The sequence below is a fragment of the Oscarella lobularis genome, chromosome 11 (assembly GCF_947507565.1).
Source record: "Oscarella lobularis chromosome 11, ooOscLobu1.1, whole genome shotgun sequence".
In the NCBI taxonomy this organism is placed as follows: Eukaryota; Metazoa; Porifera; class Homoscleromorpha; order Homosclerophorida; family Oscarellidae; genus Oscarella; species Oscarella lobularis.
The window spans coordinates 715,138-738,521 of NC_089185.1; the positions used below are offsets into that span (position 1 = coordinate 715,138).

At 51.1% G+C, this 23,384-nt stretch overlaps 5 protein-coding genes and 1 long non-coding RNA gene across 8 annotated transcripts; 4 read left to right on the forward strand and 2 right to left on the reverse strand.

The window, feature by feature from the left end:
* Positions 1 to 678: 678 nt before the first annotated feature.
* Positions 679 to 1,466, reverse strand: LOC136192777 (uncharacterized). Its single transcript, XR_010671238.1, has 2 exons — positions 1,019 to 1,466; positions 679 to 962 (listed from the first exon to the last, which is right to left on the reverse strand). It is a non-coding gene; the product is annotated as an uncharacterized lncRNA (long non-coding RNA).
* Positions 702 to 13,765, forward strand: LOC136192759 (uncharacterized). 2 transcript variants are annotated; one of them, XM_065981460.1, is made up of 21 exons: positions 702 to 839; positions 903 to 994; positions 1,047 to 1,092; positions 1,151 to 1,251; positions 1,312 to 1,501; positions 1,559 to 1,784; positions 1,886 to 6,458; positions 6,511 to 6,782; positions 6,833 to 6,954; positions 7,013 to 8,509; positions 8,566 to 8,901; positions 8,961 to 9,317; positions 9,373 to 9,660; positions 9,709 to 9,999; positions 10,059 to 10,376; positions 10,432 to 10,758; positions 10,806 to 11,057; positions 11,118 to 11,453; positions 11,512 to 11,799; positions 11,859 to 12,179; positions 12,233 to 13,765. In XM_065981460.1, the coding sequence occupies exons 1-21, from the start codon at positions 797 to 799 to the stop codon at positions 13,660 to 13,662; spliced, it is 11,706 nt and encodes a 3,901-aa protein (XP_065837532.1). In that variant the 5' UTR covers positions 702 to 796; the 3' UTR covers positions 13,663 to 13,765. The 2 variants fall into 2 exon arrangements, with proteins under 2 accessions (XP_065837532.1, XP_065837531.1); XM_065981459.1 differs by having other exon boundaries at positions 751 to 994.
* A 61-nt stretch (positions 13,766 to 13,826) lies between these two features.
* On the forward strand, positions 13,827 to 15,010 carry LOC136192772 (uncharacterized). The gene is made up of 2 exons (XM_065981479.1): positions 13,827 to 14,415; positions 14,675 to 15,010. The coding sequence occupies exons 1-2, from the start codon at positions 13,932 to 13,934 to the stop codon at positions 14,785 to 14,787; spliced, it is 597 nt and encodes a 198-aa protein (XP_065837551.1). The 5' UTR covers positions 13,827 to 13,931; the 3' UTR covers positions 14,788 to 15,010.
* A 769-nt stretch (positions 15,011 to 15,779) lies between these two features.
* LOC136192768 (G1/S-specific cyclin-D3-like) lies at positions 15,780 to 18,116 on the reverse strand. 2 transcript variants are annotated; one of them, XM_065981475.1, is made up of 6 exons: positions 17,988 to 18,116; positions 17,505 to 17,933; positions 16,718 to 16,933; positions 16,436 to 16,595; positions 16,223 to 16,359; positions 15,780 to 16,162 (listed from the first exon to the last, which is right to left on the reverse strand). In XM_065981475.1, exons 2-6 carry the CDS (start codon positions 17,715 to 17,717, stop codon positions 15,977 to 15,979), a joined length of 912 nt encoding a protein of 303 aa, XP_065837547.1. In that variant the 5' UTR covers positions 17,718 to 17,933; positions 17,988 to 18,116; the 3' UTR covers positions 15,780 to 15,976. The 2 variants fall into 2 exon arrangements, with proteins under 2 accessions (XP_065837547.1, XP_065837545.1); XM_065981473.1 differs by having other exon boundaries at positions 17,499 to 17,933.
* Positions 18,117 to 18,375: 259 nt separating this feature from the next.
* On the forward strand, positions 18,376 to 21,163 carry LOC136192763 (src substrate cortactin-like). The gene is made up of 17 exons (XM_065981465.1): positions 18,376 to 18,581; positions 18,635 to 18,761; positions 18,836 to 18,851; positions 18,910 to 18,970; positions 19,035 to 19,145; positions 19,202 to 19,256; positions 19,316 to 19,368; positions 19,420 to 19,474; positions 19,525 to 19,580; positions 19,638 to 19,692; positions 19,740 to 19,795; positions 19,854 to 19,908; positions 19,966 to 20,021; positions 20,085 to 20,207; positions 20,260 to 20,346; positions 20,469 to 20,847; positions 20,898 to 21,163. The coding sequence occupies exons 1-17, from the start codon at positions 18,504 to 18,506 to the stop codon at positions 21,029 to 21,031; spliced, it is 1,557 nt and encodes a 518-aa protein (XP_065837537.1). The 5' UTR covers positions 18,376 to 18,503; the 3' UTR covers positions 21,032 to 21,163.
* Positions 21,164 to 21,215: 52 nt separating this feature from the next.
* Positions 21,216 to 23,305, forward strand: LOC136192766 (chromatin assembly factor 1 subunit B-like). Its single transcript, XM_065981471.1, has 13 exons — positions 21,216 to 21,360; positions 21,413 to 21,509; positions 21,560 to 21,586; positions 21,639 to 21,744; positions 21,799 to 21,902; positions 21,952 to 22,048; positions 22,108 to 22,195; positions 22,246 to 22,342; positions 22,388 to 22,460; positions 22,509 to 22,591; positions 22,643 to 22,658; positions 22,707 to 22,832; positions 22,879 to 23,305. The coding sequence occupies exons 1-13, from the start codon at positions 21,223 to 21,225 to the stop codon at positions 23,243 to 23,245; spliced, it is 1,419 nt and encodes a 472-aa protein (XP_065837543.1). The 5' UTR covers positions 21,216 to 21,222; the 3' UTR covers positions 23,246 to 23,305.
* Positions 23,306 to 23,384: the final 79 nt, after the last annotated feature.

Genomic DNA, 23,384 nt, shown 5'->3' on the forward strand with positions numbered 1-23,384 from the left:
CGGCGGATCCGAGCCGAGCTGTCGAAGGAAATCTCGCGTCGACATGTCACCCAATAGGAGAAACGTCTGAAAGAGAAGCAGAGTTCCCATGCTGCACCATCCCACTGTGACTGGTAGAAACGTGATGCTATTTGTGCCCAAATCAAAACAATAGTCCTCGTCGGCTCGCTCTCTCGACCATCTGCATTGAACGAACGCTTCAAAACAACAGTGTCCAGCAAACGAAATGCCAAGAAGAACGTAAACGAGAAACAAGTAATAGAATCGATAGTTTCTCAAGCCAATTGCGGTCATCGTAAAGGGGCAGTAGTGATCCATATATAGGACCCGTTGTTTTGTTATGGAGCAGTAGGTCGTAGGGCGAGTCTCCGCCCCCGCGACTTTTTCCAATGTTCCGGGATCGATGAGCACAGCCGAAATGTAGCACGACATCGTGTTCGTCCACAGCCACAGTGCGAGCGTTGTGTAGAGAAAACGCCGCGATTCGGGCGGTGGAAAGACGAGAAAAAAGTAGACGAGCGACGCAACGAGGACGAAGACGACGAAAAGCGCGAGTAGCGCGCCGATGCAACGCCGCGTCGCGCGCGGTATTCGATAGCGCGGAAAGACGCCGTTCCAGAGGTCGATCAGAAGCGGAATTTGCAGCACGCCGACGACGAGAATAAGAAACGTCGCCAATTCCATGCAAGCGTGGATTTACATACTCTAGTTCCCACCAAGTCCCGGAGAAGCGGATACACTGGGGGGTGCGTCGTCTGCGTCACGGATTTCTGCTCGAATAGCCGCCAATGCGGCGATGCTATTTTACTTTTATGCGTCTATCGCACTAGTCGCCCTTGGTTCGTACGACGACGACGTTTTCGTACATTCGCTCGTCATGTTGATTCTTTGTCCACTCTTAGCTTCCGCCACTCCATTACCCGTCGTTCTTTATCCGAAGAACGAAAGCGTCATCTATCAGCCTGTCGGAACGCATCTTAACGTCCAAATCGAGGTCGATATTTAAATGTGTACACACATTTCATTTCCATCCTCTTTCTTCTTAGGTATCTCCGCATTCCGGCACCGTAACGTATCTACTCGACGACCACAGTAAGTCGTCATAGTGTCGCATCCTAGTTCTCAATAGCCTCCCTTTTCCGGCGCGAAGGTTCGCGGAACGGCGTCGTCGTCGTCGTCGATCGAACGAATGGCACCGTACGATCGTCGAATCCTCTCGATTCGACGACGAACGGCACCGTTCGAATCCCGGTAAGCGACGCAGACCGCAATTTCTACGAATTCGGGAACAACGTCGTCGTTGCCATGCAGGTCGTCATATCCGCTAGCAGTGGGAGTGTCCTACTGGTATTCTTCGTTCGCGTCTTGCCCACGGATCTTCCTCCGCCCCACTTCCTTGTCGACGGAAATCGAACTCGTCGCATCGACGACATCGTTTTGATGTCTCGATCGACTTCTAGTGGATCGATTGTTGCGAATTTCAGCGTTGATCTTGGTCACGGTAAATGAAGGCTTTTTTTTTCTTCGAAGCGACCTTTGCACGTTTTTCTTTTTATAGATTCTGCTAGTATTCGTTTGGTTCTTGACTCGTCGGAACTTCCCTTTCGACTTGCCGGGAATAGGAGTCTCGTCGTCTCTGACGCCTGTCTATTGCATCCGAACAGAGTTTACGAATTCTCTATTGTGGCCGTTGATTGGGGACAGTTTCCTCGCAAAAATGCGTCTCTTTCTCTCCGCATTATCATTCCACCTGACAATACAACGCAGACAATTTACAATGACGGGTAAGGCAAAGGATCTATAGTATATATGCGGACTTTAAAAATAAATTAAATTAAATTAATACTTCAAATTAAGTCATCATCTTGAGGAGTTATTTTTTTAGTGCCAATATTACCGTTTCAATCCGCTCACTCATCGGCGCCACACTGCTTCGTCTCAACGCAAGTGACACCCACTGCATCGGCGGCTCGATCATTGCCGGCAACGCTGACAACGCCTTCCAGTTCAACTCAGCCGAACGCGCCGTCGTACTGGCAAACGTCCTTCGACGCCAAGGCGACTATCAGATCACAATCAACGTAACAAGACCGGGTCGTCCTGCGACTGTGGCTCACTTTGTATTCCACTCCCAACGCGATGAAACGGATCCGAGATTCGAGCGAAGCCCGTACATAGTCAGCGTTCCGGAAAACGAAATAGGAGTAACAGTAGGTCCCTTCATTGCCACGTCGACCAGCTGCAATGATCCCGTCAACCTGGAACTACTATCAGACAACACGTTCACGTGCAGGGATTGCCGTCAGCTGAATCCTCTTCTCTCTGCAACGAAGCCTCTACTTTATTCCAAACGGAAAAGTCACAATGTGAATTTGACAGCCTATTGCTCTACTAACATCAAAATCATTAGCTGGGTCTACGTCATTGTCGACGTTGTGCCCACGCCGACTTTCGAACGGAACGTCTATAACGTCACGAAAAGCCTTCTCAACGTCAACGACATCGTAACGACGTTACGGGTCCAGATATATCGTTCCGCCGTGCGATACAAAATCGAACGTTCTCCCGACGCCGATTCGTTTCGCATCGACGCCGAAAACGGAACGATACGCGCGACGCGGCTACTCACTCGCCTACAATACAATTTCACCGTGACGGCCATCGAAGAACTTCCGTCGACGTCGCTCTCGTCGATCCTGGCGACTCGGCCGGGCAGCGCGACAATTCTCGTCGCACTTCCTCTCGTTCGTCCGCCCGTTTTTCACCTCGACGACGTCGTCGAAGTGCAAGAGAACTCGTATCCCGTTCAAATTCCCATCAACGTGACGTACGACAGCGACGGCGTCGATCGAGTCGTCGTCTCAATTCGAAGCGATGGCGACGGCGTTTTCGATTTCGACTCGACGTCTCGCGTCTTGACGGTGAACGTTTCGTCGCTCGATTTCGAGTTGGAGTCGTGGAAAAATCGAAGCGTCGTTCTAGTGGCTCGCGGTCGCGTTCGGCGCTGGCTCGTCGCTAATCACACGCTCGCGCTCGTTCTACGAGACGTCAACGACAATTCGCCGGTTTTTGACGTCGCGTCGCCGCTCAACGTGACGATAGCGGAAAACATCGCGATAAACGAGACCGCTCTCGTCGTCGCCGCTACTGACGCCGATAGCGGAGACAACGGTCGCATCGCGTTTCGTCTTGACGACGACGACGACGAATCTTCGTCGTATTTCGAAATTTCGTCGCAGACGGGAATCGTTCGAGTGATTCGTCGTTTTCCGCCTCGATTCGTTCGAGCCGAGTATGCGCTTCGCGTGACGGCAACCGATCACGGTCAACCGGCGAGAAACGCGACAATAGCGGTGTTTGTTCGACTGGCCGAAGTGAACGAATACGCGCCGCAATTTCATCTATCGAGCCCTGTATTCATCGACGAAAACTTGCCCGTCGGAAGTTGCGTTGTGCCGCTCAACGTGACCGATCGCGATCGCGACGGCGTCGTCGTTCAAATAGTTAACGAAACGGGCGATTGGCTTCGCGTGTCGAACGACAGCCAATGTCTCGTCACCAATCGGACTCTTGACTACGAAACCCAGGCGATCAACGAGCGAAGCGCGGCGTTCGCTCTGACGGCGAACGACACGGGAAATCCGTCGCTCTCGTCGACGGATTATGTTGTCGTCGTCCTGCGCGACGTCAACGACAACGCGCCGGTGTTCGACGTCGCGTCGCCGCTCAACGTGACGATAGCGGAAAACATCGCGATAAACGAGACCGCTCTCGTCGTCGTCGCCACTGACGCCGATAGCGGAGACAACGGTCGCATCACGTTCCGTCTCGACGACGACGACGACGAATCCTCGTCATATTTCAACATTTCGCCGCAGACGGGAATCGTTCGAGTGATTCGTCGTTTTCCGCCTCAATTCGTTCGAGCCGAGTACGCGTTTCGCGTGACGGCAACCGATCACGGTCAACCGGCGAGGAACGCGTCAATAGCGGTGTTCGTTCGACTGGCCGAAGTGAACGAATACGCGCCGAGATTTCATCTATTGAGCCCTGTATTCATCGACGAAAACTTGCCCGTCGGAAGCTGCGTCGTGCCGCTTAACGTGACCGATCGCGATCGCGACGGCGTTGTCGTTCGGATAGTTAATGAAACGAGTGATTGGCTTCGCGTGTCGAACGACAGCCGATGTCTCGTCATCAATCGGACTCTCGACTATGAAACTGAGCGAAACGCGACGTTCGTTCTGACGGCGAACGACACGGGAAATCCGTCGCTCTCGTCGACGGATTATGTTGTCGTCGTCGTCCTGCGCGACGTCAACGACAACGCGCCGGTGTTCGACGTCGCGTCGCCGCTCAACGTGACGATAGCGGAAAACATCGCGATAAACGAGACCGCTCTCGTCGTCGTCGCCACCGACGCCGATGGCGGAGACAACGGTCGCATCACGTTCCGTCTCGACGACGACGACGACGAATCCTCGTCATATTTCAACATTTCGCCGCAGACGGGAATCGTTCGAGTGATTCGTCGTTTTCCGCCTCGATTCGTTCGAGCCGAGTACGCGTTTCGCGTGACGGCAATCGATCACGGTCAACCGGCGAGGAACGCGTCAATAGCGGTGTTCGTTCGACTGGCCGAAGTGAACGAATACGCGCCGAGATTTCATCTATTGAGCCCTGTATTCATCGACGAAAACTTGCCCGTCGGAAGCTGCGTCGTGCCGCTTAACGTGACCGATCGCGATCGCGACGGCGTTGTCGTTCGGATAGCTAATGAAACGGGTAATTGGCTTCGCGTGTCGAACGATAGCCGATGTCTCGTCACCAATCGGACTCTCGACTACGAAACCCAGGCGATCGACGAGCGAAACGCGACGTTCGTTCTGACGGCGAACGACACGGGAAATCCGTCGCTCGCATCGAGGGATTATGTCGTCGTCGTCCTGCGCGACGTTAACGACAACGCGCCTGTGTTTGATGTCGCGTCGCCGCTCAACGTGACGATAGCGGAAAACATCGCGATAAACGAGACCGCTCTCGTCGTCGTCGCCACTGACGCCGATAGCGGAGACAACGGTCGCATCACGTTCCGTCTCGACGAAGACGACGACGACGACGAATCCTCGTCATATTTCAACATTTCGTCGCAGACGGGAATCGTTCGAGTGATTCGTCGTTTTCCGCCTCGATTCGTTCGAGCCGAGTACGCGTTTCGCGTGACGGCAATCGATCACGGTCAACCGGCGAGAAACGCGTCAATAGCGGTGTTCGTTAGACTGGTTGAAGTGAACGAATACGCGCCGAAATTTCATCTATCAAGCCCTGTATTCCTTGACGAAAACTTGCCCGTCGGAAGCTGCGTCGTGCCGCTGAACGTGACCGATCGCGATCGCGATAGCGTCGTCGTTCGAATTGTGAACAAAGCGCCCGACTGGCTTCGCGTATCGAACGACAGCCGATGTCTCGTCACCAATCGGATTCTCGACTACGAAGCCCAGGCGATCGACGAACGAAACGCGACGTTCGTTCTGACGGCGAACGACACGGGAAGTCCGTCGCTCGCGTCGACGGATTTCGTCGTCGTCGACGTCGTCCTGCGCGACGTCAACGACAACGCGCCGGCGTTCGTCGCGCCGATCGCCGACGCCAATCCGGACATTGATCTGACGTGGAATGCGACGAATTCGACGTACGGCGTAACGACCGGCAAACGAATCGCGTTGAATCGGCCGCTATTTGCCGTACGCGCGACCGATCGCGACAGCGGATCGAACGGCGAAATCGTCTACTATCCCGACGTCAATTCGACGTCGAATCTCAACGTGACGTCGACGGGAAACGTCGTCGTGACGTCGCTCGAACCGAATAGAACGTGGTATCGTTTGACCGTTCTCGCCGTCGACGGAGGCGTCGAGAAGCGACTCACCGGCACCGCCTACGTCACCGTCTTCGTCGCCGACGCGCCCGAGTTCTCGTTTCGCGACGATCGGCTCGAAGTCGACGAAGGCGTCAACGAAACGATTCCGTTTCGGGTGGAGAATGCCGATCGCGTGTCCATCGTTAACCAATCGGGATCGTGGTCGCTTGTCGTGCACGCCGCCGTCGGCGATTACAGTCTCGCGTTGACGAAGCCGTTCGACTACGAAGTGGGTCAGCGACGCGCCGAGGTGAGTCTCGTGGCGACGTACAAGAACGTGTCGTTGTTGCGAACCGAAGTGCGTTTGACGATCGACGTGAAAGACGTGAACGAGCATTCGCCTGTTTTCGTTGGAAGCGATCAGCGAAATATCGACATTTCCTCGTTGTCTCGTTTCGGAACGACAGTCTATCAGGCGTCGGCTACTGACGATGACGGCTCGGGCAACGAAGTCGCGTATTCTTTTGGTTCCGTAAGCCGACTATTTTCTGTCGATCGTCTGACGGGAAATGTCACTGTCGCCACTCGGTTCTTGATTGTATGTATGCACAGATACGATTTAACCGCTATACTACATTTTATTCTTTTAGCCTGGTACCTATCGACTGGACTTGATTGCAACTGATTCCGGAGTGCCAACTCGGAATTCGTCGATCTCTCTTTTCGTCACAGTGATCCCCACGCTCACTGAATCGCCCCGTTTCTCGTCCTCTCAGTACAGTGGCTTCGCCGTTGGCGGCAAACCGGCTGGAAGCACTGTCTTGTCCGTAACGGCATCCGGAAGCGATGAACAAATCATCTACACGATCTGCTGTTCGCCAGACTTTGCCATCAATTCGACATCCGGCGAAATTCGCACAAAGTACATTGGGACCTTACTTCAGCACTTGTCCCAATCTTTAATTTTTTTAGTGCGATTTTGAATGCAACACTCAAAGACGATTATGCACTGAGCGTCAACGCTTCCTACGTTTCTGGACGCCAACGGTCGCCGTCCTCAACCGTGCCGGTTTTAATTTACGTCGCCAAGTCAGGTATTGAAAATAACCCAAGGCCTCTCTCGTTCAAAAAACGAGTCTTTCCTATCCGTAGAAAAACAACTAAGCAAGCCGTACCACTGTACCGTTCCTTTTATATCTCGGTTACCCAATTGTTTATCCTCGTCCAAACCCATGCTCGACGTCGAGCCGGCTCTAGTAAAAGTTAACGATCGAACGATATCGATTCGCTGGGAAGGATGGACGACGTTGAACGAATCAACAATGCTCTCCTACGAATACTCAATCACAGCCGTCACAATCGGACCAAACGGACTCCTACGTTCAGACAATAAGACGCTTTTGAGAAGCACCACGTCGTCGCCGCCGATGATTGAGCACGAGCAAGAATTGAGCACGCTCGCCTTTCCCGCTGGCAGATATATCGTTCTCTTGAAAGTTCAATCCGTATCCGTCACGGGCGATTGGACGAGCGAGCCGACGTTTGCTCGTCGACTCATCTTAGTCGGCGTCGGAACGGAGACGATTTTAACGCCGAATGGGACCATTGAAATCGAACCGGCCCCCGTAAATGGAATTTGGCTCACAAACGGAACGGGATTCTCGTTGCGTTGGGACGGAGTCTTTGCTAATACTCTGTTCGTCGAGAAGCCGTGGATTCTGAATGACGTCGTCGCTGATCCGAACGTCGAGCCGGCGTACGACAATCGAAAGACGATTCTGAATAGTTTAATGGGAATTCAAAGCTTTGGAGTTGTGTACAGTATTCGCCAATCTGCAAAACATATTCCCGTTGGCCAAAACGAAACGAAAGCGACGTTGTCGCGTCATTTCGCCAACGGCGACGTATTGGTAATTGAAATCATTGCCTTTGACGTTTTCGGGTCGTTGAAGCAAAAACAACTTTTACGCGTCTTTGATCTCACGCCGCCCGAACTCCTCGCCGTCACTGTGAGCGTCAGTCGTCACCTGCTCGACGACGAAACGCAGCGTTTCGCCGACGCCGTCGTCGTCGTTTCTATTCGCGACGACGAAAGCGGACTCAATCGATTCAATTGGACTCTGGAGGAGTACGGCACCGGTAGCCAGACGGCGTTGCGGTGGCGCACTTTCAAAGCGTGCAACTCGTCGCTTGTTTCGTGCTCGTGCAACAAACTAGGCAGCTGCTTCCAAACGCTCTATTACTTTCAATTGAATTTGACGTCATCGGCGACGGCGAATCTGCGTTCCGACCGAAACGTCACGGCACGGGTAATTGCCTATAACCAAGCCGAGTTGAAGCTGAACGCCTCTGTCGACGTCAATCTCAATTTCGCTTTGGATTTGATTTCGATCGAAGCGACGGCCACCGAAGCGACGGAGGTTCGAGTCGTGTGGGAATCGGTGGCGAGCGGAACGACGGCGAACATCTACGCGTGTCCAATGCAACGGCGCGAGTGCATGAACGCACTCGCGCCGGCGGAAAACGGAAACGGAACGGTGACGGGCCTAAAACCGAACACGCACTATTCCGTGCAAGTAGAAATAGTGGGCAGCTATGGTCAGTTCGTCGCTTTGTCGAACGTAACGAATGTCGTGACGCTTGAAGACGGTAAGATTATTTGGCGCTGTTTAGAAATTTATGACGTAGAGGGCAAATGTTTTTAGCTCCTAGCGAGCCGCCGACGATACTAACAATTCAACCTGAAGACGGAGGAGACTCTCTGTCCGTGACTTGGGAAAAACCGCCTCGTAGCACGTGGAATAGCGAGCGTATTAATTTCTGGATCTACGAGTGGCAGCTAACGAAAAGCGACGGCTCGCCGCCGGGAAACCAGTGGAATGAAAGGAAAAACAAGACGTGCAATTGCAACGAGACTGTGCACACGGGGACAATCAGTGGTCTCAATCCCAATACCGGTTATTGGATTCGAATGAAGGCGGAAAATGCAATCGGCACTTCGCCACCGAGCAAAATCAGAGAAGGATTCACTCGCGGCACTGGTGATTGGGACGCGGTATGCCTCTTTGGCTGTCGTCTATCGCGCGCTCTTTTCTTTTAGCTCCCAAAGGTTCGCCGCTAGATTTTCGCGTTACTGACAGAACGTGCTCGGGTTTTACGGTCGAATGGGACCCCGTTAATTCTCTGCTTCGCCACGGGTCTATCAACAAGTACGAGATCTTCGTCAAGCAGCGGATGATTGACGTGCACTTGACGCCTATCACCTATAACTACAGCATCGGTAATAATCGAGTGGCTACTGTCGGCGGGTCGAACAACTCGACAAGCGTTTGTCTGGGTCCGAAGAATAAAACCAATTTGCGACCGGCAACAGATTACGAGATGAGAATTCGAGCGTTCAATAGCAATGGACCCGGACCGTATTCTGGCGTCGTCGTTAGTAGAACACTAGAATCAGGTAAGTGTGAATGGAATCAATGCTTTTGGTTTTTTAAAGAATTCTTGTTTTCCAGTTCCGGGTAGAAGTGAGGCTCCGCATGCGATCAGCCTCAGCACGTCCGCCATACGGCTCGAATGGCATCAACCGGACGAAACGAATGGAGAAATTATTGGATACCTCATCAGGTATCGTCGAATCAACAGTGACGACAGGTGGAAAGAAAAACGGTCTCCAAACTACGTGTATCAAGTCGAGTCTCTTCAATCCGCTACGATGTACGAATTTCAAGTGAAAGCTAGCACTGCGAAGGGCAATGCTTCCGATTGGAGTCCGTCGGCGAAAGAAGCAACGAGAGAAGACGGTGAGCCGATTTCTTTATAATTTAGATTATTAATTGTTGTTTCTGTAGTAAGTGGCGCTCCGGGAAACGTCACTGCGTACTTTCGTCAGAGTCCGTCGGCTAGTTGCAAAGGCGACTATTACATGCTGCTCACGTGGGATCCCCCTGAGCCGCCGCCGACTTCCGATTACGAGTACATAGTAGAATGGGGACCGGCAAACCAGACCGTGGAAATTAGAACGAACAAGACAATGAGAAATATAACCGACTTTCTTCCGTTCACCGAGTACGATATAACGGTGAGCACGACACTCGCTCCCAACCTCTCTTCTTCCATTGCGACATTCACTCCTGCAGCGGGTTTGTAATTAATTAAAAGAAAATAATAAATTTTACGCTAACATTTTGTTCGCGTGCAGAACCGGGCAAAATTCGATGGAATTCGCCGACGACGATGGTCTCCGAAACGGCCAACGCCGTAGTGATTCTCTCGTGGAACGAACCGGAGCCGCTGAACGGACTTACGAGTCACTACGTGATCAGTCTAACGTATGCGGGGCAAATGAAGCTTGTCAACGTTTCCATGCACGACCGCGTCTATCGCGTCGCCGCTCAACTATTCGGCGAGACGCGCTACAATTTTCGAATTCGTGCGTTCAATTACAACTACAACGAGTCGTGCGACTCTCTTGGTGGCCCCTGGAGCGACGTTCTGCAAGTGGACACAGATAAAACGAGTATGATATATGATCATCGTTCAATTGTACTATGCGTTTGGGATTTCTCTTTCAGAGCCGGCTGCGCCGACAAACGTCAAAGTTTATGCGATCGCTACCGATCGACTGTTCGTGTCGTGGTCGGCGCCCGATATTGTCCCGAAGGAGTTTAAATACCGAATTCGCGTCCGCCAGGTGGATGTTGGCGACGGCGATTGTACGTTGACGTCGACGGATACAAAGCCGGCGTCCTCGTGGCCACTGACGGGAGCCGAGCTGCAGGAGTCGCACTACGTTGTCTCCGCTCTCAAAGCGGGCGCCTGCTACGAGGTCGGCGTTGTGACGATCGAAGGATCGCTTTCGAGCGAGGAGAAAAAAGAGGCTCTTCGCACTTTGATTAACGGTTTGTCGTTCGTTTTGCTTTGTTCTGCGACTGACGCGGTCTTATAGGCTCGGCTGTCACGAGATTTGAAGTGAAACCCGCATCGAGATGGCTGACCATCACCTGGGAACTGCAGACGGGGTTCAATCTAAATCTCATGCCCGAAGTGACAGCGGTTAACAGCGTGTCTCGATCCAAGCGAGCAACGGAAACTGTGCCTGATTTGAAACCAGCGACTTTTTATCAAATCTCTCTTCTCTCAAACGAAAGTGATCGTAACTTCTATTTTCCGCTTCAGTACAGTCAGACGTTGGAAGAAGGTGCGTGAGATCTAGTTGTAATAATTTAGAAAGAGGAACGCTTTTTCTTCTTTTTCCTAGCTCCGTCTGGGCAGCCTCAACATTTTACCCTCATCGTTCGCAACGACGGCGTTGTCGATCTCACTTGGTATCCTCCTAAAGAGAGCGAGCAGAACGGCGTGATGAGCGGCTACAATGCGAGCCTAGTTCGCTTGACTACCTGTCCGAATCCAAACAACGGTTCGGCCGACATGACGGACTGGAACGAAACAAACGCGGCTAGTTCTCGGGCGTCGAAGATGTGGACATCGTTCAAGAATTTGCGAGCGTGGACGTGTTATTTTGCGCAAGTATTCGGCCAAACGCACGCGGGAGATGGGCCGCCTGCCAGCGCTTACTTCAGGACAAAGCCCGATCGTATGTCATTGTATTATTTATTATTGTTGTCCAACAAACACCTTCCGTTTCGCTCTAGAATCCGAATTTCATTTGATCGTCACGACCGTCAATTCGACGGCGCTGGACGTTCGGTGGGTCGTCACCGTAAACGAGCCTCTGTCGTTTGTGAACTTGACGTGGGGAGAGAGCACTAAAACTGAGACGAGAGCAATTTCAACGTTCGACCCGAACCTGATCTCGTCGTGGGAGAATATCACTAACACGACGACGTTGACGGGACTAGCAAAGGGGACCTCGTATACGTTTACTCTAAAAGCGAATGGCACCGGACCAGTTAGACGTTCCAATAAAACGGCCGATGATCGTATGAACACATTTCTTCTCTTTATTATTTCTCTTAATTAATTTTTTTCCTTTTTTTAGTGCCAGGTGATGCTCCTCGTGACGTTCGGTGCGCTAGCGATCCGGATGACGGAAACGTGTACGTCTCGTGGAAAGAACCGCACATGCCGAATGGCAAACTGACGAACTATTCCCTATGCCATCGATGGCGCGGAATAACGTCGATTCGATTCACCGAGTGGAATTGCACGACGCAGCAGGACGCCACCAAAAAGAAAGAGCGAATTTTCACAGAACTGAACAAGACCTTCTTCGACGTCTACGAGTTCTCCGTCATTGCGCACACGATAAAAGGAGGAGGCCCAAGAAGTCGACCGTGTACAGCTCATTTCGTAGTAGCCGGTAAGTCGTCTGAATCGCGATGAAGAGACCTTGAGGGACATGTATGTTCTTAGGTTTTCCTGGCATGCAAAGCGGAGAATGGCAGGGCGTCGTCGCCGCAGTGTTCGTCATTTTTGCCGTCATCCTCGTCTTCGTCCTTGTTCGCATCTACTGTCGCAAGATGCGAGGTACGTTGAATTTGGAGCGTCGCATGCGCGCCGTGACGCAAATGAATCCGCTCTATCCCCAACTCGAGGCGCTCGTCAACGAGTATCCAGACTACGAGTTTCCTCGCGCCAAAGTGACGCTCGGCAATCGGCTGGGCGAGGGCAATTTCGGCGAGGTCTACCTCGCCACGGCGAACAGCATTCTCGAGCCGAACCTCGAGACGAAAGTCGCCGTCAAACTGCTCAAACAGACGAACGCGCCCGGCGCTCTCGAGTCGTTCATACGCGAAATGGAGACGATGATGAAGTACCAGCACACGAACATCGTCTCCCTTCTGGGCGTCTGCACTCGAGACGAACCTTTGTACATGATTACCGAGTACATGGAGGGTGGCGACTTGAAAGAATATCTGATTGCGAGCCGCTCGATTTCGGGAAAGATGAGCCAAGAGAGGGGGATACAGTTCAGGGAGAAGTGTCGAATACTGTTTCAAGTCGCCTGCGCCTTGGATTATCTGTCGTCATCTCGGCTCGTTCATCGCGATATTGCCGCTCGAAACTGTTTAGTTGGTCCTGATAGGATTATCAAATTGGCGGATTTTGGCTTAGCGCGGGGTTTATACGGTCAGGAGTACTATCGAATGCGCAGCGGCGTTTTGCCGCTGCGCTGGATGGCGCCTGAAGCCGTTTTCGATGGCAAGCACAGCGTCGAGAGCGACGTCTGGGCGTTTGGGGTTCTCATCTGGGAGGTCTTTACGATGGGACAGTTGCCGTACTACGGCTGGTCGAACGAAGAGGTTTTGGAGAAGTTGAAAGAGGGCTGGCACTTGGCGTTGCCGGACGACTGTCCCGAAATGGTGTGCGAGCTCATGGAGTGGTGCTGGGAAACGGTTCCCGCTGATCGCGTCAAGGCGAATCTTCTTGTTCGAATGTTGGATCGCCTGACGAGAAGGGGATCGATGTTTGCTAATGCTCCTCTCACGGCGCTCGACGATAATTTGCTGCAATTGCTCAAGGACCGACCTCGACAGCGGCACACGAACGTGTATACGGGAGAAAAGGAATTAGTATCAAAGCAGTTCACTTCTGAGGAACGATCGTCTCTTGCAAAAATGTCCAAGGAGACTGATGACACCGACTCGGATGTAGTTGTGGATATACCTGGTGGTGGCAGTGAAACGGTTGCTAGAGTGAATGGTTACAGAGGTGGCAAAAAAGGCGAATTTATAGAGCTTGAAGACAGAACGACAGAGAAAGATTTGGCTAGTCAATTGAATGGGACGACTCTTTCTTCATCGCAGATTGACAGGTATGAGACTGAGGAAACACACATTTAGCTAAAGGAATTTGTACGACTTTTCAGCCTCGTTTTTTTCATTTTTGGCTAGTGAGTGCGGTGAATTCTTAAAGTGCGCTAACGTTGTTATAGGTTACAGGAAAGCGTTGTCTTTTCGCGCCATCCCGGACCTGATTAGTCTCTGAACCAATAGGAGGACAGCAAAAAGCGGACGTCACGAGTAACGCCCCGCTTCGACGTGCCGCAGCTTGTTCGCTGTGTTTCTTCCTAGTGGCAATTCGCTTCGGCTCTGCGCCTTCGCAGCGCGACATGGCAACACCCGAACGCTTATCCCCCGTCCGTCGGTGTCTCTTCGAACGCGCTACGCAAAGCGAAACCGACGACTATCTCGACGAAGAACTTCGCCGAATCAGCGAACACAAGAACGCAACGTGGAATTTCGACTTCAAGAAGGATCAGCCTCAACCGGGTGCGTGGCAGTGGGAACGAATAGACGTCGCAACGAACGCCACGACCACCGATATCAAACCGAGCGTTGGCGAGATCGCCGCGCGTCCCGATGATAAGGCGCCCGCGCCCGCTGTCGTCGCCGTAACCGAGTCACGTCCATCGCCGCGTCGCAGCGATCGCCAGCGCAACGCGCGCGAAGGCTGCGACGGCGACGAAACGACAGCGTCTCGCCGCGGAACGCTAGCGCTTTCGACGACCGTCGAACGACGTCGATCGCCGCGTCGACGAAAGGCGACCGCCGACGCGGCCACCGAAACGACGACGAATAACGGCGACATACGAGGTGAGGGTGTAATAAAGCTTTAGCGGGGAACGAGAAAATTGTCTGCGTGCGTGTGTTCGTGCCCTTTTTCGTTGGTGGCCCTTCGGCTCCGCAGACGTGAGGACGCTGCGTGCTTTCGCGAATGACACGTCTCGCTTCGACTGGAGGCGCCGAAATTGTCGCGACGATCGATTTTCCGTGCACGTGTTTTCCTACCGCGTTTTATTCGTCGCACGCGCGCGATCTACATGCGATCTCTCGATTTTTTTTCTTTCATCAGCTTGTATGCCCGTCGTGAAGCGTCCGCGCACGCGCGCCGACGCTCGCGCCAGTCGGAAGAAAATCCCCGCACCTGTGAGAAAAAGTCCTCGTTTTTCGACGCTGAATAAATAACTAGATAGCGGACTGCAGATACCCCGCTCTTTCGTGTTTTTTCCTTGAAAGGCTATAAATTAATTTAGGATGCGTGTTTAGTCTCGTGAAGCGTTGTGTATTTTATTTCCAAATTCTCTTGACTTTGCCCGGCTGTTCCCCAATGGGGTCCTTTTTTCTTTTTTTTCTAGACAGTATTTATTCAGACTTTTAGTCACAGATACAATACATTTGTTCGATACGGGCTTCGTGCACGTCACAACACGCACGCTATGAGATGAAGCTCTTGTCTTTAGAGAACTCTCTAGAGACGGAGCCCGCTCGCTTTGACTTTAGAAGGAGTGCAAGCTGAGTATATGCAGTCCTTCATGCAGGATTGAAGTATCTATCCTCATGCTGAGCTCTAGATCCTAGACAAACCCGGAAAACCGCTCGTTTTCTTCCCCAACTTGAAGAGAATGTTGTGTTGGAGTTTTGGAAGGTAAAAAGATGTAGGCAGATGTAGACACAGTTAGGGCTCACAGCTTGTCGAGCAATTCTCTTCGGTGAAGCACAGAAGCAGCCACATGCTGTCAAGCCAACACACGTACGTTTAGTGGTCAGATTGCACATTTAGGCTGTGTGTATATGATGTCAGAGATGAACCCCCGGAGTCTCTGACTTGTTTTGATTTCTTTCGGTCACATTGCCAACGGCCACCGCCAGTCTCGTTATGCCACGGAATCCTTTCGGATTGCTTCTCTATGTAATCAGCGGTGTGCAACAAAGCGAGCAATGGACGAAAACGATCTCAAACGGCACAGCGATACAATCGCGCTCCCAGGCGGCGCGGTAAGTGCAGACGAATTCCTCCCGGACCTCCGGTGAATTAGAGTCTGTGTCGCCTTGTTTGCTCACGACTACGAAGACATCCTTGTGTAGAGATAAGAAAGGGTAACCTTATCATCATAGCTTCCACGTCCGTAGATGCTTTCAATCTGACGTCACGATAGACGCGAGCACGGAAAAAATCATTCGCGAGCAAGGTTTCTTTTGCACAATGAACTAGAACGGCGGTCGGGCAAAACATCGAAAAAATGAAATGAAATGAATACTACAGCTTTCGCGCAGTCCGCCTCCGTCACAGCAGCACAAGCGCTTGTCTGATTCGTTTTTTTCCCCCTCCCCCTTCTGCTTCCCCAAGGCGCGCGGCGGGAAGAAACTCTTCACATCAGAACGTCTGCAAAGCGTACGTTGGCGTGTCTGTATCAGGTAAATTATTTTCTTTGTTTTCGTCTCCGCGGGAGATTCTGCTGGTGCCGCTGCCGCTGCCGCTGCCGCCGCTACTGCTTCCTATTGACGACAACTGTCGACGTAATGCCTCCTCGATTTGATTCCGGCATGCAACAATGAAGTCCTAATACACAGTAACATGCATGCTAAACGACGAAGGAGGACGGAGAGGCCAGATCATCACCTTATCTATGTGAGTCAATTCGTGTATAACATCTACGGGGTCCAGTCTGTCCATCATGGACATTTTCATTCCGTCGACGGCGGCGCAGACGGCGGCCGCAGCTATTGTCGACGGCGGATGCATGATGAATCGGTATTCTAGGGGGGGGAGGGGGGGAGAGGGGTGGATTTGTTTTTTAGTTTTCTTTCTTCCGCGTCGCGAGGATCGGCTTACCGAAACATGTCAGCGTCACGAGAGTAGTCGCGTGTTTTCGTATGACGAGCAACTGATCGGCGGTGACGGGAAGTCGATGGAATATGAGGTCGAGAAAGTCGAGTGGCGTGATTATGCCCACGTCCCATTTGAGCCGTTCCAAGACGATTAGTTCCATTTTCTGCAAAGGAAAAGAAAAGGCGAAATTAGCGAAGCCCCCTCGGCGAAGCGCGGGGGCTTCGGTTCATTCATTTTGCCGACCACGTGGTGGTCGTAATGTCGATTTGCATGTCGTGGCCTTACTGTCAACTGTTGCGGCGTGAACGCGCCGTCTGATTGATAGCAGAGTCGTTCGATCGATAGCGGGCACGTTTGGGCGAGTTTGCTGGCGAGAAAAAGGCACGCGGCGGCGGTCAATTGGAGGTATTTTCGCTCGATGTATTGCTGGCTGAGCACGCGGTCGAGCAAGTTCACTGATAAGGGCAGGAGGATGTCTTCGCTCTTGCACTCGTCGCAGATCTACGTTCGTAGACAAAAGGCTTGGTTAACGCTACGGCAGGTTTCACATTTGGCAATTTCCTGTCTGCAAGCCCGACAGAGTTCAAAAATGTTACAAGGCGGACATATTTTCGCACTATCTCAATTTTAGTCAAGTATGCGGAGGCGGGCGGCGGCACGCAGCCCCCCAGCCGATCGGCGTTGAAGCTCGAACGACAGGAGCACGCGACGCGAACAAAGACTCATGGAGCATCTTACGTGGCCGGCAAAATGACCCAAACAGAGAACGCATGCTAGGCGCGCGCGCGTAGACTCCCCCAATAGCTCGCTAATTCTTTCGGTTTCTCGCCATTCGAATCAATAGTTAGGAACAAACATGATCGGTCGATCGGGGAGCCGTGGGAAAGCCGCCACGAGAATTGTACCTTGACAAAACAAGGAATTCCCGCGCAGTGTGGAAAGTCTGGTCTGCGCGCGCGGGAACCGAGGTGTCGAAGACGCGTCGCGCCGTTGTGAAATCGACAACGAAATCGGCGCGAAATTAACGCGACGCGCCTTCTTTTTTTAGTGCCATACAGAAACGTACCTGTACCTGCATCATCCAATCAACGAGAAGTCGTCGCGTGTCTTCGTTCATTTCGCCACGCTGCACGATTTCGAGATAGTTGGGGTTAGGCAGAACGTTCTCCTCCGATCGTAGTAGGTTCTCGAGTACGCGCGGATCGCTGGCGAACGCTCGATCCGGCCGCGTGCGACGCCGCTGTGCCGTTCCTTCCGCGCAGCAGAGCAACGCTGCGCCGTCCATTTCTCCACCTCGCGATTGCGCGCGTCAGACGATGTAGCGATAGGGGAAACGAAATCGCGCGGGCCGGCGAGGAGGGCGGCGGTCGGGCGGTCGGGCGCGCGGCCTGGCAACTGGCGCACAACAGAACGCACCAAGCGAATGAATGAATGGAACTGCCCAGCTGGATTGATGAGAGTACAGCCCACTTGAAATTCCTTTAGGGTACACTCACGCCCCCTGAGCGTTGTAGGTCAAAACTTCTATTTTGGGCTACTAATGTCATGGACGTACGTTGCTAGAGGTCTAACTTCGTTATCGAGGACGAACGTTGAAGAGGAGAGAGCGTCTGTCAGCCGAGTGTTGCTGGAGCACCACTTCGCGTTTTTCGCGGCGCGCCGGCGCTTGCGAGACTGGGTGAGATGCGGCTGGGAATTCCTTTGTAGAGCCGAATTGACGGGTGGGGCGGGGTCGTGCACGTGCACTTAGAAGAGGCGAAGGGAAGCAGAGGGCTGCGTTTGCCATACATGCAGATCGAATTGCAACCGCCGGGAATAATAAAATATGACCGAGCGGATGTACCGTGACGTACAGATGCAGATTGAAAAACGGAGTGCGATAAGAGTGTCTTTTAGCTCGTGCACCGCGTGTTTAGGCTACATGCACTAAAGAGTATTTGAGACCATTCACAGGAAGAATATAAATATTGCCACAAATCAGGGACTTAGCGCACGCGTCTACTACCGGACTTCACTGCGCCTGTGCAGCTCTTCTGAGTAATTGCAGATTCATTGCTCGATTCGCATCGAAATGTGGAAAGCCGGCGTCGACATTAAAGTAGACGCAAGCGCGGGGGACGACGACTGGGAAACGGATCCGGATTTCGTGGTAAAAAAACCAAAAGACGACCGTCGAGCCACACCCCCGGATTCCCTTCTCAGAACGAAGTCTCCGAAGAGGAGCAGCGATGGGGAGCAAAGACAGTCGAAGGATCGGGTCGTCAAGAGGCGTTCAGCATGAACAAATTGCGCGAGAACGTCGTCACCGACGACAAGCAGCACAAAGCGAGTAAGAAAGTGAACCGCGAAACGTTCTCTCGCGTCGCACGTGACTAACGGCAAATGTTCTCGTTCGTGCGATAGAGCAATTCGACGCAGGGTATAGAGAAAAGGTTCGCGTAGCGACATCACGTGATCTTTATTTCTTCCTCCCCAAGACCGAAAGCGTCTGAAGGATACGGTGGAAAGTTCGGCGTTCAGCGCGATCGAATGGATAAAGTAGAAAAAAATTAGTTTCCCAATAATGATTATACTAATCAACGCCACTCTTATTTCTTATTAGTCTGCTCTTGGACATGATTACGTTGCAAAAGTGGACAAGCATTCGTCTCAGGTCGATTCTGCGAAGGGTTTTGGCGGACGATATGGCGTGCAGACAGATAGGCAGGACAAGGTGCCCAGGGATCGAGGGCAGACAATTGTCATTTATTATGAATAACTATATTTTAGAGTGCTAAAACCTTTGACTATCAGGCCAAGGTGGAGAAGCATGCTTCGCAGAAAGGTGTGTGTGAAATATTGCTATAGGTATGAGACTTTCTGCTCATTGTCTCTCTTTTTCAGACTATTCGACTGGTTTTGGCGGGAAGTACGGCGTGCAAGAAAAAACGGACAAGGTGGGGAAAAATATTTTGATCCAGTTGATGTGGAAACGCCTAATCACCTAGAGTGCTCTGGGTTTTGACTACCAAGCCAAAGTCGAAAAGCATGCTTCGCAGAAAGGCAAGTTAGCAGAGAGAAGTCTATACCATAATACGTTTATTGTTCTTTAGACTATTCAACTGGGTTTGGAGGAAAGTATGGCGTTCAGAAAGACAGACAAGACAAAGTGAGCTTTAGCAGAACAGCAGACACGTCAACCCACTCACGTGAGATTATTTTCTAGGCTGCTGTGGGCTATGATCATCAGGCGCAGCTGGAGAAGCATTCTTCGCAGACTGGTATGGCCTCCTAGAGCGGGTAAGAGAACTGCTGCAATTCTCTCTAGATCACTCCAAGGGTTTTGGTGGAAAGTATGGCGTTATGGAAGATAGAAGGGATAAAGTGCGTAGAAGAGAAAGATTAGGTGTGTACGTACGTCATTCCTTTTTTATTTGCGCAGTCCGCTTTGGGCTGGGATCACAAATCGGATTTAGAGAAACACTCATCTCAAACCGGTATGTCATGCTATATGCAAGAGTATTTGACGCAGTGAAACGCCCCCTATTATGTAGACCATTCTCAGGGTTTCGGTGGAAAATATGGAGTGCAAGAAGATAGAATGGACAAGGTGGGGAGTACTCCGCGATAGCAATGGAGATTTCTATGTATGCCTTGTGTTTTATTAATTAAGTCTGCGGGTACCTATGATCAAATGCAAGACGTCAAATCAACTTATAAAACCGAACGAGGACCAGGCGGCAGCGCCGGCGGCATCCGGGCTAGATTTGAGAGAATGGCTCAAGAGCAGGAAGAGGTGAGCTTTGATTAATTACGTCAGTCATCTGCGGTATTTATTTGATTTTCAGGAAGTGGCAAGAAAAGCGGAAGAGGAGAAGGAGAGAAGACGACAGAGAGAGGAAAGAGAAAGAGAAGCGGCTAGAGCCCGACAAGAAGTAAATATTCGTCCATAGTCTCTATCGCATTCTTTCTCTAATTGACTATTTGTATATACACGCGGTTCCCAGAGCGAATTAGAGTATCTCTTGCGTCACTGTTTTCTTGCTCGATTGTTTAGGCGGCGGCTGCCCAAGAGGAGGAAGAGGAGGAAGCCTACCAGCAAGAACCTGAACCGGAACCGGAACCTGAACCTGAACCTGAACCCGAGGAAGATGTTTATCAGCCTGAACCTGAGCCGGAACCCGAACCTGAGCCGGAACAAGAGCCAGAGGCTATTTATGACGAAGTGGGCGGCGCAGCGGAGCCGGAGCCGGAGCCAGAGCCAGAGCCAGAGCCGGAGGAGCAACTTTATGACGAAATACAAGTGCAGGAAACGCGGGGGGAGCCCGAGCAAGCTGATCAAGATATTTATGACGATGTCGGAGAAGCAGAACCGGATGCCGCTGCTGCAGAGGAGAGTGGAATGAGAGCAAAAGCCGTCTATGACTATCAAGCTAGTAAGATAAATGATTAGTAATCAGGTGGGTGTCTAAGTTTGAATTTGTAGCTGGAGACGATGAAATCTCTTTTGATCCGGATGACATTATAGAGAATATTGAGCAGGTCGATGAGGGCTGGTGGCGCGGCACGTTTAATGGTCAAACTGGACTCTTTCCTTCGAATTACGTTGAACTGATTTGACTGAAAAGAAAGACGCCAGTTTTGAGACAAAATCGTAGCTAAGAGACTGGTTGTTTTTTTGTTCGTACAGTATATATCAGTGGCGCGCAGGATTCGCGCGTGTAGCGCGCAGTAGTCACGTGCTAGCATTAACTTGCGGCGGGAATCGCTGGTATGTTTGCGCATGATCAATACCACTGGTACAAGTAGCAATGAGGCTCGCTACGCCGCCAATCGCTTGGCACGGAAAACTCCGGGTGTTGAGCGTCGATCTCTATCAGACCAAGATCGTCCACGAAGAGACGACGTTCTGGAAGCTGGCCAGTGGCGGCCAAGACAACGACGTCAAAGTTGGATCGCGTCGTCGCACGTAAACGCACCGAAATGGCATTCTTGCTTTAGATATGGTGGATTTCTGCACCGGGAAGCAAGATCGAGTTTCGAGCGAACTTGCGACGACACGAGGCGCCTGTAAACGTCGTGAGATTTTCGCCAAACGGTGAAAAAAAAACGCGTATCTACCCGTATGTCCGTCATCGCGACGTTTAGGCGACATGCTGGCGTCGGGAAGCGACGGTAACGGGAGTCGAATGTCGAATTCTGTAGGGCTGAGAACTCTGTGGGGTAGATCGAGCAATTTTGCTGTGGAAATACGGCGGGGACGTAGATACGTTGTGTAACGATGACGACGAATTGCCGAATAGGGAAAATTGGTCTGCTACTAAAGCGCTGCGGTACGATGCTGGAGTCCTTTTATTAATAAATGAAATTGTTCTTGTCTTGCATAGTGGTCACACGAGTGATATTTTTGATCTGGCCTGGGCGCCTGATTCGACGAAACTGTTTTCGTGCGCGATTGACTATAAGACGATTATATGGGACACAGTGAAAGGTAAAGTGGGTTGTGGGCTAGGGAGTCAAGGGGTATCCAATTTTTTTAGGAAAAAAGATATGCGAATTTGAAGATCATAATCACTATGTACAAGGCGTGTGCTGGGATCCAAAGAACCGTTTCGTTGCGTCGCAGTCAGCTGATCGGTAAGCTTTACCTGACACGTGACCACTTTGAATTAGTGACGTTTTTTCAATTCCTTTAGAACACTCAACGTCTACTCTGTGTCTTCCAAACAGTTGCTACATTCTTTATCACGGAACAGCGCTTCGACCATTGAAGGCGACTTTGAAGTAGCGAAATCTCAATAATCCAGCCTATATATTCATTGTTACGTTTTAAGATGAAACAGGGGAAGATGTTCTGGGAAGAATCAAAGGTGGAGGGATTTTTTCGGCGGCTAGCCTTTTCTCCAGACGGTTCTCTTCTTGTCGCTCCCGGTAAATAATTATAATTGTGTATATAACATTGATTTATTTTCCTAGCCGGACGACTTGAAAAAAATGATGGAATCGGTATAAACACGTCATATGTAATAACCCCCGCGTCTCGTTTTAAGTACTTAGTCCCATTAGCATAATTATTATTGATGTACACTTGATTTAGACCCGTTCTTCATGTTCCAAGCCCGGATAAGCCCACTGTGGCTGTCAAATTCTCTCCCGTCCTATATCAACTAAGAGACTCTGGTAAGAACAAAAAGATTTTTCTGCCTTTTTTGAGGGTTAACGTTATTTTAGTTTCATCTGTTTTTGAGTAAGAGTTTTATAGAATTTTTGCTCGCGTCATGGAGTTGCTTTCTAGTTTGCCTTACCGTATCGTTTTCGGTGTGGCTACGCCAGACACGGTTGTCATCTATGACACGCAGCAGGCTGTTCCCATTGCTATGGTTGGCCGAATTCACTATGCTCCCATCACAGACATGTCCTGGTAAAGGGAAAAAGCTTGACGATGAAAGGATTTTATTGGATTCTAGGTCTGCGGATGGACAATTGCTTGTTGTTTCATCGGCCGACGGTTACTGCTCCTTCATTGAATTTGATGAAAACGAGTTTGGGATTCCTTTTGACAGTAGCCCGTCATCGAAACCGGAAACAGAACGGGTCAAAATTACCACAAACGTCACATCAGAGATACCGGTTGCTACTGACGTCATAGCAGTTGGCAACGTCGCATCAGAAAAAGCTATTACTGACGTCATAGCGTTGACCCCCGTTGCCAAATCAGATACTAAGATCCAATCACCATTTGCTTCTCCACAAGCGAGTAAATCTAATGGAGATGGAGGAGAGCTGGATCCTAAGCCAAGGAGACTTCCTCTAAGTGCGCTAAGGACACTGTAGAAAATCGCATACAAACACTCAGGTTTTTCAATATTGTTTGATTATATTAGGTCATAGTCACTACTCGCACTAATGCATTGGTTCAAAAGAAGAATTTCGTCGGTGGTCTTCCTGCTGCTTTGTCTTTTCGATGCTAAAT